Source organism: Petaurus breviceps, unplaced genomic scaffold (genome assembly GCF_028583685.1).
Source record: "Petaurus breviceps papuanus isolate PSGF00001 unplaced genomic scaffold, PetGlider_PUasm1.0 90792, whole genome shotgun sequence".
NCBI classification, from domain to species: domain Eukaryota; kingdom Metazoa; phylum Chordata; class Mammalia; order Diprotodontia; family Petauridae; genus Petaurus; species Petaurus breviceps.
Genome location: NW_027187347.1, coordinates 9,919,514 through 9,932,345, shown reverse-complemented (window position 1 = coordinate 9,932,345; position 12,832 = coordinate 9,919,514). Strand labels below are relative to the sequence as shown.

General features: G+C 39.6%; 1 protein-coding gene across 8 annotated transcripts in view; it reads right to left on the bottom strand.

Moving 5' to 3' along the window:
* Nucleotides 1-12,832, bottom strand: part of SIDT1 (SID1 transmembrane family member 1) — a 171,126-nt gene that overhangs the window by 73,586 nt on the left and 84,708 nt on the right. For all 8 annotated transcript variants that reach the window (XM_069069883.1, XM_069069884.1, XM_069069886.1 and 5 more), the window contains 2 exons: nt 8,040-8,111; nt 7,410-7,503 (listed from right to left, as the gene is read on the bottom strand). In XM_069069883.1, the coding sequence (XP_068925984.1) occupies nt 7,410-7,503; nt 8,040-8,111 (166 nt within the window). The remainder of the gene's footprint in view (nt 1-7,409; nt 7,504-8,039; nt 8,112-12,832) is intronic.

Genomic DNA, 12,832 nt, shown 5'->3' with positions numbered 1-12,832 from the left:
GTTGTAAATAAAGACCTACTGAGCAAATGTTATTAGACCTAGAGGAATAAATTGACTTTAGAAAACTTTGCACTGTTTCTATTTGGTGCAATGAAGCAAGAATTTTCCTCCTGTTACCCTTTTTTCCTCATTCTATTTTCCTATCTAGATTGCCAATAGGCCTTATGTCTCCAGATTTCTATTTTCAGTTTGTCTGTATTTGGCAAAGATCTCTGCTTGTGCATTTAACTGCAGTAAAAATCTGGCACCTTGATGGTTCAGTACAGGGCCCTACAACACAGTTTAAAAAATTACGCTCCTCAGTAGGTTCAATACCAACCAATGGATTTTCACATAGTAGTAATGTTAGTTTTTGTCTTCCTGTAAGGATGTTACCAATGAATGGAAATCATATCCATTTTAAGTGAAAATCTTCAGACCAGAACTTTCTTACATCTAGGATCGTGGAATTTCTCTTGAGAATCTGACAAGGCACACATCCAAGATGAAACTGTGAAGCAGGCCAGGTTTATCCTTGGCATCCTCTTTGCTTCTTTTGTGATTTCCCTGCACATATTCATAGTCCTCACACTGTGCCCTCACACAGTTTGCTCAGAGTTCCTAAGATATAGCAACCCAAAATAGTTTTTGCATGTAACTGGGGAAAAATAAAATACTAAATAAAAGTTAAAAAAAAAACCCATTTAGCAACACAATCTAGACTTTCCCTTTCCATCTCTTTAAAAGTCACTAGCCCCTCAGGAGTCTTCTTTTTTTCTACTGATCTGATTAATTCATATAGCTGATATAATATTGGGCTAACATGTTACTTCTTCCCAGTGGCCATTATCAGAATGACAATGATAATGGCAACGATTTCCCCCATACATATATACAGCTTTCATGTCCATTTTTTTCATTTGATCTTCAAGACAACTCTGTGAGGCAAGTAAGACAGGGATAACACCTCCCATTTTTCTGATAAGGAAACCTAGGACCCCCAAATTTAATTGATTTGCCCAAGACTACACAGCATTGGAGCTGGGGCTGGAACCCAGGTCTACTGACTTCTGATCTGAAAAGTGTTTTGTTTTTTTTTTCCCAAAGTTTCATTTATCCAGGGACTTCCTTTGAAGGCATTCAAAATTATGCCCAAAGACACCCTACCAGATTAATGAATTGGGATATTTTGAGGCAAGGTACTTTAAGGTACCTCTTAAACCTTATCACATAGGCAGACACTAACTTTGGGTCAACAGTGGGCTAGCCCAGTCCATCAGTCATAGAACTGTTTATATCTCTTTCTTTTTGGGAGAAATATCATTTGCTTATCATGAAGTTCTCTGCTGCTCTTTTGCAGTTCTTCTGAGAGGGCATATATGCAAAGTACAAAGATCCCAGTCTTCTCTTTGAAAATTCAAGCTTCAGGTATAGTGGGATGAGTTACAAGAAATTCTAGCTTCTTTTCCAGAATTTCAGGAAGAGAAAATGCCTGTGGCTTTAAAAGAAATGGTTCTTCCCTTGCTACATTCTTCCCCACTGCTTATGGGGCTTTCAATGGGATTCTGGTTCTATAACATTTAGGTAAACAGAACGAGGAGACCATTAGAAATAATTTGTGCGGCTGTTGTTCCTCATGATCTATTTAAGCTTCAGTTTTATTGTTTTTTTCTGCTCTTCTTGATGCTCTGATTTTTAAAAAATGATATTTAGATGGACCTGTGATCTCATCAATGGACGTTTTCCCTCCAGTGATACAATTCACAAGCCATTCAAGATGTCTGCTCCAGGGTGACTCTTGCCCATGCCTCCTGGTAATTCTCCTGCTGGGAATCTACCCATCACCTGATGGGGCTTTCTTTGGACTTCTTCACATCATGTGAATACCAAAGGAGCACAGGCTATTAATCAGTTACCTCTTACTCTTGTTACTTGACTTGTTATTTGAAAAAAGTCCCACTTTCCCCCCGATTTATCTTTCTTGTACAATTCTTCATTGGTAATGCGTTATATTTTTATTCATATGCACAATGTCCTTCTGATGGTCCTTTGGGTGATCTGGAACTCTAATTCTTCAGAGACTATGGTATTTATTCTATGACTTGCAACTATACATCATCACTAGAAAAAATACAGATTTTCTAATAGAAGGGATTTTGTTTCAGTGAAAAGCTCGAGATCATTAAAAGGAGTGTATAATTTCCCAAAGGCAAACCAGATTGATAGCCTTAGCCTGTTAAGTTTTGTTTTTTAAAGCAATCGGGATTAAGTAACTTGCTCAAGGTTACACGGCCAGTTATTTCTGGGTGTGGTGCTAAGTAAAAGAGCCCAGATTCGATCCCAGGTCATCCTGACACCGGGGCCGGTGCTCTTACTTGCTGAGCCACCTGGCCACCCCTAAGCAATTGGGGTTAAGTAACTTGCTCAAGGTTACATGGCCAGGTGTTTCTGGGTGGGTGCTAAGTGTCTGAGCCCGGATTCGATCCCAGGTCATTCCGACTCTAGGGCCGGTGCTCTTACTCACTGTGCTACCTGGCCACCCCTAGCCTGCTAAGTTTTAATCTAGATTCTTTTCCATCTTCAGAATGTGTCTAAAATATACATATTGAAGGACCAGTTGCACCATTGATTGAATAACATAGGACAATAATGGTCTATTAACTGAATAGCATAGGACAATAAGCATCCTTTAGCAGTTCAATATCAAATTCCAAGAAGCACTTTTAAAGCATCTACTATGTACAAGATCAAAATTTGTGATCAAGAATAGAAATGTATATAATTAAGAAGATTTAGATATAAATTATTTAAACAAACTACTGAAAATAGGAAATGGGAAATGGACAACATGAGTGTTATCAACAATGGTTCAATTTCATCCAGAAGCTAAACTAATGTAAATTAGTACAAGTAAAATTGCTACAACAAGGAGACCAAAAGAGCCCAGAAATCACCTTAGTCAGCAAACATTTGACTTACTCACCAGAGAAAGATGGCTGCCAAAGGTAAAAAGGAATAGGAATATAAACTCATTTATAAAATATTATGAAGAAAGATGATGGATGATTATGGCAGAACCAGTTTAAAGAAAACCTGGCAACATATCCAACTAAGCAAAGACATCCCAGGAGCACTCTAGGATGAAACAGAAAGAAGGCCACAAATGGAAGAAAAATGGAAAAGATTTGCAAAAATCATTAAGTCTTCTCCATCAAGAATCATGGAATCCCCACTCATGGATTCAAATATCACAGTTCTTGAGGAGCTTACAGAGAACATAGAGATGTCACTAAGAAGAACAAAGGTAAGAAAGTGTGTGTGTGTGTATATATACAGATATTATGTGTGCGTATACATACAGATATTATGTGTGCGTGTATACACATATATCTATATTGAACTAGAGAGAGACAGAAACAAAGACAGAGAGACAGAGAAAGTAGAACCAAGCTGGGGGATATATTTACAAGGTATCTAAAGAAGGGGGAGATAGCAGAGGCATGGGAAAAAAATCTCAGACTTTACTGGTTCCAAAAAAAGTGATCAAGAAAACCTCAACTACAAAGCTATGTGCCTATACACTTTCTTCTGTGTGTGTGTGTTTTCTCTGTCTTTCTGCGTCTGTATCTGTCTCTCTCTCCTGTATTATATATGTGTGTGTATACACATACATTCATATATATGATATATGAGCATTTGATTCAGCATTTGATTCTGTAGGCCAACATAAACACACACACACACACACACACACACAAACACACGCAAATACTCAAGTTTATCTACAGGGGGGCAGAGTGGATAGAGTGCCAGGTCAGGAATCAGGAAGACCTGAGTTCAAATCCTGACTCTGGGCAAGTCACTTAAGGCCTGTTTGCCTCAGTTTCCTCATCTGTAAAATGGGGATAATAGCACCTACCTTCCAGGGTTGTTGTGAGGATCAACTAAAGATAATAATTGTCAAGTGCTAAATGTAATGTCTAAAACATAGTAAATGCTATATAAATGTTTATTATTATGATTATTATTATCAGAGCAACCACACTTTTCAAAGAATCTTCTGTGATTTGGGGATGTGCTTGGGAGACATCATTATAGGAGAACCTTTAAGGCAATATTTTTTTTTATGCTGAATCAGATGCTTTTTGATAGTCACAAATAATACACCCAATTGAACTTGTATTTTCTATTCCTTTCAGTCAATTCTGTGACTGTCAGATGTGATCTGCTATAGAAAATCTTTTGCAAAGGCCTGTACATTCCATTCTTCCATCATTATTAAGGATGCTCCTGATGTATGTGCAGATTAATTTCCTAAAGATCTTATAGAGATGAGATAAAGGTATATGAGCAACAGTTATTGATATCATCTTGGTCAACTTTATTTTTTTGGTGGTAATAAATTCTGTGATTTTTTTCCCCAAGTGTTTGATATCCTCTCCTGTTTCAAATGTCTTTAGAATCAACCCCTCAATGCCCTGAAAATTATATTGGTGCTGGAGCAATACTATAGACACATATCATGCATGAGAAATATTAATGACAATTCAAATGTCATTGCTAGGTAAAATGGCTTGTTATGGAAATCTTTATAGACCTCTTCCATTTTTCAGCATTTGGTAATTTTGTCCCTAAGTCACCTTGGGACAATGGGTGGGGGGGAACTAATGTCAGAAAGCAATGCAAACTTGTTTTATCCACTATTTTTTGCACATGCATGCATTCACGTGTGTATATGCGCGTGCATGTATGTATATGCACACACCCGCACATGTATGTGCATACATGCATATGTGTGTATGTGCATGTATGTGTGTGTGTATTGCTATGGCTCATTCTCTTCAACCATTCTCATGTACAAATTTGTGATCTAATTCAGAGGTTCTTAACCTGTGGTTCATGGACTTGCTAAAAAGTATTTTGATGAATGTATTTCAGTATCATTGGTTTCCTTTGTAACCCTATATATTTTATTTTATACATTTGAAAACATTACTCTGAAAAGGAGTCAACAGGCCTCACCAGATGGCCAAAGTTGTCCATGATTTAAAAAAAAAAAAGAGGTTCAGAACTCTTGCTAAAAATGGATGGTGCTCTTTGCTGCCATATCTCTTGGCAAGGAGACTGAGAGGTTGATTGAGATCAGGGAGATGGAGAGTAGCCTGGGCTCTTTTTTCTCCTCATTGTGGTCTTTCATGCACCAGTTGGACTTCCTTAGAACATGATAACAGGCTGTATTGATACACGCTCTTTTATCCTTTCGTTTGGTGTCACCTCAGTAGCATACTATGTCTTTTCATTGCTCTTCTGTCTTCCAGCCTGATATTTATTTTGACCTTGGCTTTAACAAGTTAGTCATCTTCATGATACTGATAGAGCTGAGAGCTAAAGCAGAAGTGATTTCATGACAGTAATTAGTTATTTCCTGTCCATTAAAATATAATTTATTTTATTTGGTACTTGCCAAGTCTAACACCAATTATTTTTCTTCTTGAAGATTCATGATAAATAAGCAGGAAGCTTCTGTAAAGTCTACGTGTCTTTTGCCTTTCTTATTTCTTACTCCTGAGCCACATTTTCCAACACTTTTTTTATGCCAACTTCCACCATGCCCACCTTTGCATTAAAGCTGCCAGGTTTGTTTGTTTTTTAAATTTTTATTTTCTGTTGGAAGCCAGCAAGTATTAAAGTATGTGGTGATTTAATTTGGAGGGTCTTACTGTGGGCTTTATTGGTAGAGTGCAGTGATTAGGGCACTAGACTTGGAATCAGGAAGACCTGGGTTCAGATTCTACCTTGAACACTGTGTGACCCAAGCAGGTCATTCATCTAATCCATTCTTGGTTTCTTCATCTAAAATGGTGGGGTTAGACTCAGTGGTCACTAAGGTCACTTCTAAATTCATAATCCTATAGTCTTTGAAGAATTATTCCACTTTCTCATCCTCTGCAACAGCTGATGATGGATAAGCTGCAGTTATCTTCACGGTGGTCTTTTTGATATATATATATATATATACACACACACACACATACACACATATGTATATATACACATGCACATACATATATACACCTATATACACACATATATGTGTGTGTATATAAGTGTGTGAGCACTGTGATCTGAACTGACAAGAGTCCCATGAATGATGTTTGCTCTTGCTTTTGGGTACATGATCAAATCAACTTTGCCAATTCCTTTATTTGCTTCTCCAGGGAGAATGTGTAAATAAAATTTCAATTTTGCAATAACTTCCTTTAGTATTTTGGTTTCACAAGAAGATCAAGAATGACAGGATTCAGTTTCCTCTGCAGTACATTCCCTCACTATATTCTATATTTAGAGTATCAACAATTGAGCTAATGTTTACAGTCTAAAAACATTATTTTTTTTCATCCTCTCTTCTGCCTTTGCCACAGTCACCGCACAAGTGAAAGGAGGCCCCACAAGAATGAGTTATTTTGTATTTTTCTTTACTTTGTCAAGTCCTGAAATAAATCAAAACCATGAGCTGAGGAGTAAAGTTTCTTTAATAGACAGTACAGGGTAGCAAACATGCCACCCTGGGGGATGTACAGTGGATTTCCCAACCAGAGGCCCAAGAAAAAGCTTTTATAGCTTTAAGAGAGGGGGAAGAGAGAGTTATGAGGTAGCAAGATCTGACCTTGAGACCCCAGTGACCCTTGGCAATCTGGGCAAGAAAAACCACTTCTTTCTGGCTGCTTTGCCTTTCATGCCATGAATCCCAATGGAAGGAGGCAAAGATACTAGAAGTTGAGATCCAGTTTGAACTGGGCTCCCCACAAAGCAAATTCCCTGGGTGGGGGAAGACTTGGGTATATATAGTTCAGTTCAACCCAATCAAGAGTAAATACCTTAAGAGTAGGAATGTAAGGATCTTATTGAAATTCTGATATTATAAGGAACATTTAAGGAAGTGCCATTCTTTCGTACATTTGGTATTAATTTCTGTCATTATATCAACAGATTGATAATTTGGTCAGCTTTATGGGTTGCCATAGTCCAAAAAATTAGTACCAAGCAACTAGTCTACTGGTGAGGAGTCTCTCCATATTTAACTGACTTTGTCTTTGTGAGTAGAGGCAGTCTTCTGGTATGACCGTACTTGAAATCTCTGCAGCATGGCTCTGCTGGCATGATTTTGAAGAATCCAGGGTTACCTCCATGCATGATGACACCTCAGAGTAGAACTTATTTGAATTCTTTATGCTAGGAAGAATTTCAGATTTTCTATATTCTGACTTATGGTGACAATTCTAAGGTCTTGAAAAAGAACAAGGTCCCAGGTGGATGACCTTCCTTCCCTTCAGAGAGAATTATTTCCAGGCCATTCACAGATTGATTTGGAGTTCCATAAACTACACTAGAAGTTTCAGTAGAGACTTTTACTGAAGTTCTTTACTTACCTGACATAGTGTACAAAAGCAACAAGCAGAGACCCCAGGTAGAAGGAGAAGAATATAAGGAAGCTGAGTAATATGGCCTTCACATAAACAGATTCTGAAGGAAAAAAAAAATTAGTCAGGTTTGGGGAGGGAAAGGGGAATGGGAAATACTTTCTAGTCAGAAAGTTTTAACACTTTAAGGACTAGTATCCATTTTGCCTAGGGTATTATTTCCATTCACAAGTCCAACAGTGATTTCTGTTAGGAGACACAAAGTTCCTTGAGCTCATACACAGACATCATAACCAAGGTCATTGTCTTCATCAGGGACTCTTTCTGTGGGAAACTGGGTCTGGAATTACCATAAACAACTGCACAATTCTTGCTCCTTTCCTTTGGAAGAAACAGTACAAGGCAACTGAGGCTCAGCTATTAGCATGTGCTTAATCAATCTCATATTGAACTAAAATGAATTGCAAAACCAAAACAAAAAAACCCCACCATTCTTTTGATCTATAATTCTGTCATGTACTTGGCATCCCAGCTGAGAAAAGGTGGAACTGGGCTGCGAAAAGGAAAAGGTGGAACTGAAATTAATACTGTGTCTCCTAAGGCAGGACTTTGGTGCCATTCCCCAGAGGCAGAACTGACCTTTAATGGAAGGAACAATCGTCACTTTAAGGTTCTTTGTTCGCTGAAGATTCCAGGTATGGTTTTCCTTTTCTGGAAAGAGAGAATTACAAACAAGTCAGAAACTCTGACTTCTGGTCTCTTATATCAATAGCTCTTCAAAGGAATAGTGTCTATTGGTTTGATTTCTCAATCTATCAATCAATAAGGACTTATTAAATGCCAGCTCTGTCCTAAGCACTGGGCTGGGTGCTGGGGATACAGATTTAATTTAGTGAACAGATCTTACATTATAAGGGCAGAGGCCACAGGGATGTGTATAATGCATATATAAAATAATTACAAGTAAATGAAAATTTATCAGACAGGAGGTAGTTTGAGAAAGGACACTAGAAATCGATGGGGTTAGAGTTGTACCCAACCCAGAGTTACCCTCCACCTTGTCTCGTCCCCACCATTTTGTGCTCCCTTCTTTATGGAAGTAAAATCTCACCATCCTGAGCCAAGAGGATACCTACCCAAGGCATATTTCTGGGAAACTTCCCAAGGCATAGTCACCATCTTGTTCTGGGAAATTGAAACCTAACCATATTCCATACAAGGTCCTAAATTAAGTATTAACCAATTGCATTCCTCTGTTTTTGTAACTTCCTGCTCGTGTATAGATCTGACCATTACTTTGTGGTTTTTGTCTTTAAATACTCTGGCTCTGCCCCTGTTCAGGCTGTCTGATTTGAGTCTACATTTGGGACAGCCAGGCCCTCATTAAAATCCACATTAAATTTATATTAAATTATGCCCAGGTTTTGGCTCGTTGATTCTCTGCACAACATTAGAAAAGGCTTTCCATAGATGGTGGTGTTAGAGCTTTGTCTCAAAGGAAGAGAAAAATTCTTCAAGGCATGAATGAGGAAGTATTGTGGTCCAGGGGGGCAGAGAACCCTGAAATTCAAGGGCAAAAGGCATGGGTCCTGCCTTGAAATTGTTTCACCAATAGAAGTGGGTGGAACTTTTAAGAACCAGCATTATTTGTGACTTGTATTGCCAAGCGAGCCAGACTCTTAAGGAATCTGAGCAATTTAATGGGGCACGAGATGAACTTTTATACAGAAAGACTTAGGGGGGGAAGATCTGGATGTGGTCTAGGAGTGGCCCGTAGCTTTGGATGACTTCCTTAGAGGTAACAGAGAACTGAAGATTGGGCAGGGTCAAAGCCAGAAGGCATGGACAGTTGAGAGGATTATACTGGGATGAGACAGGGCATTGCGGGAAGTTCAAAGTGTGTGTGTGTTGGAAGTGGGGGAAGAGGAAGGGTTCCAGGGCCCACCCATCAGAAGGTGTACCTTTCTGGCATGAGGGCAGCTCATGCTTTCAAAGGCAGAGATGAGACGGAATATTATGTGTGAGGAACTGAAAGGCCAGGTGGGCTAGATCATACAATATAGGAGGGGAGTATGTAATTTGAGCTGTCCATCTCTTAGATCTTTCTGTTAAAACCTTCATTTTTTTTTTTGCTCAGACTGAAATTTAGCAGGGCTGACTTCTAATGTATGCTAATGTATACCTCAGTCTCTCCTTCCAATAAGTATGTTATAATCTGGACGAACACTGATTTTTCAGTATGTTTTTCTAACATTTCTCATTCCAACAAGCTATGTCTTATTCCCAATTCATTTTCCTACCTTGTTTGATCTCCTTTCTGTCCCACTCCTTCTCTGGGACCATCATCCCCCCCACCTTCCCATTTCTAGAATTTTTTATTTTAGAGTGGAAAATTCCAGGTTCCTAGCTGCTTGATGTCTCTCTGCCTGTAACCTCAGGGGTGAGAAATCAATCAGAGCTCATTGAGTAGAAGCCCTCCTCTCCTTATAAAATTCCTGGAGTGGCTCTGATCCAAGAGCTTCCTGAACTGACCCTAGAAGTCCTATTGAAAGCTTGGTGCTAAGTCTTAGGATCAGCCTACTGAAAGACCATTGTGGACTCTTATATATTGTTGTAGCCCAAAGGTCATCATGCTCAAAACTCCCAGGCAACATCCTTGGTTGTGTGCTGACCCCTCCTCATCCAGCATTAAAGGTGTCAGTTGGGAAGGGGCCTGATGGTGAAATTGGGAAGCCAATTTTCTCTAGCTAAGCCTCCCAGATGTCCCTATTTTCCCCTGAAAGTGTGGGAGATAGTTGAGCCAATTGTTTGGGATCAGGGAATTCCTAGGTGAGCTACTTCTACCATCCCAGCATTTGTTTGACTCCTAGATCCTAAAGTGCCCCCCCATCATGGTCTGTATCCAATTAAGCCCAAGGCCTGGGAGGAACTGCAACCATTAATTAGTACTCAAGGCCCTGACTCATTTTGTCTAAAGTGGGGCCCAGAGTAGGTGAAAGCTTTTGACACTTTGAAAACTAAACTGACCACCACTCCAATATTAGCTTTACCCAATCTATAAAAACCTTTCACTCTCTATGATGATGAAAGGAGAGGACAGGCTTTGGGAGTTGTTGCCTGTTTTTGAAAACTATTAGACTCTGGCTGTTATTGCTTTCCATGGAGCTCCATATGTCCATGGAGCAATTTGGAAAGGAAGGGGATATCTTGACAGTGTTTTGGCCTTGCCATAGTCATCTTTAAATCCAACCAGGAAAATTGTCTTTTGTAGCAGGGAAATTGTCTTTTCTCTACCTTTTTGTGCCTGTTTGGTCTTTGTTTGCTTAACCTCCTTGCCAGGTCTGTCTCCTCCAGGGTTCAAGCCATCGACCTCCAGATGCCCACTCAGGCTATATGCCAATCTCCGACTGAATCCAAGTTCTCCAGCCCACTGGACCTGGCATTAGCCATGTTCTGGAGTCTGACCCCTTGAATGTGAAGCCTGACCCCTTTGAATGAGACCCGGAGAGGCAGGGACAGCTCTACACCCCTTGCCAGCAGGAAGCACTTTTGGAAGCTGAGACCTTTGCCCTTTACCTCAAAGGAACTTGGGTCCCATTTGTTTGAGGGGGAAATGATGAGGTTCAGGCTCTGGGAACTCCTCTGAGCTCTCCTTGAATGTTCCCACATGAGGCATTTGCCTGAGGCCATAAACCTTTCATTATATCTTGGCCCAATCTCTGTTAGCCTAGCCTAACCTAGCCCTCCATAGTCTACCTACTTTCCACCCCAGATCCTATCAAAATATCTATACCCAAATCTGTTACCCTTAAACTAGCCTAGCCCTCCACTGTTTGTCATCTCCAGGCAGCCTCCAGCTACTTCTCACCCTTAATCTCTCCTTACTGGAATCTGACCTCATTTGACACCTCCTGAAAACCCTCCCCAAACTCCTCCTCCAGACCACCCCTAGAACCCTCCCACAGTATCTTTGTATATAAGATCCATCTTGCCTCCATGAGGGAGCTGATAATTACCTAGAGCAGACTCACTCTGTGTCAGATGATTCTGGCCTTCTTGTTCAATGTGTCACAGATACCAAGGCTCCTTAAGAGTCTACGCATTATGGAGAATCTTTAATAAACTTTATTTTTCTTTGGTGAGAGAAGACTTGAGTCAAATTTATTTGGCAGGCCCGGCGTGTTGGTATTTTGGGGTCTTGAGAACCCCTAAACCTTAAACCTCAACATTTTATAGTTCCCTGACCTTATCAAGGGCTTCAATGTGAGGGGGAGTTGGTGCCTTCCTCTAGTAACTTTGCTTGCTGTCCCCCTGGGTTCCCTTGGGTGTCTCCAACAAAGCCATGTGGGCTTCTCTTAAACATATTAAATAACAATCACAATAATTTGCATTTACATAGCACTTTAAGGTTTTTCTAAGTACTTTACATGTAAAGTCATTGGACTCTCACAAACATTCTGGTGAGGTAAGTGCTATTATTATCCCCATTTTACAGATGTGGAAGTAGAAACTGAGAGAAGTTAGGTCACACATCTAGTAAGTGTCTGAGGTGGGACTTGAACCTTAGGTTTTCTGGAGTATAAATCCAATGCTTCTATCTACTTTCCCACCTTATTTTCTCAGGGCTGATTGCTTTCACCATTGACTGTTCCTTCTGATTCATCTATAAATCTCCTTTAGTCACCTCAATTCCACCCTACCTCCCCCCAAACAGGATCAAACAAGATATACTGGAAGGAATATTGATTTTGGAGTCAGGGGACAGTGGGTTTAAATATTGTCTCAGTAATTCACTACTTTTGTGACCTTGGGATGGTGGTTGGATTAAATGACCACCAGTAGCCCTTCTATCTTCAAATCAGTGGTTCCGTCTTTTGGAAACATTGTGGAAGGATCAATATGCCACATAAATTTCATGAGATCTGCTGGCAAAGCAGAATTTAGAAAGCTACTTTTGGTTTGTGATTTTTCAAGTCAGTAAAAATTTCTACCCTTATAAGGTCATGAAAATGGATATTGGATAACATGAACAGAATCTTCATTTAAATACCCAAGGAACCATATCAAAGTCATAGTAAATACCCTTCAGCATCCTGTTATCATATACCTACTCATCAGCTACCAAGAGCTATCTGTGTTTGATCACCAACCTAATAGTTTCTCAAGGCAGTTATTGGGACCCATACTTTTATTTACCAGGCTCAATATTTCATACACCTGTCATCATTCAGGGTGAGTTACCACACTGTGATAGACCCTGTTGATTTGTTACTGTCTCTGAAGGCATATCTTTAGCAACAAGAATTTAAAACTGAATTTTCCTTCTCTACCCTAGACTTATATGTACAATGATAAATGTTCAGTGTTCTGTTTCTACCACCTATCAAGGGAAAAAATCCTGGTCTTTTGATATACCATATAAGAATTCTATT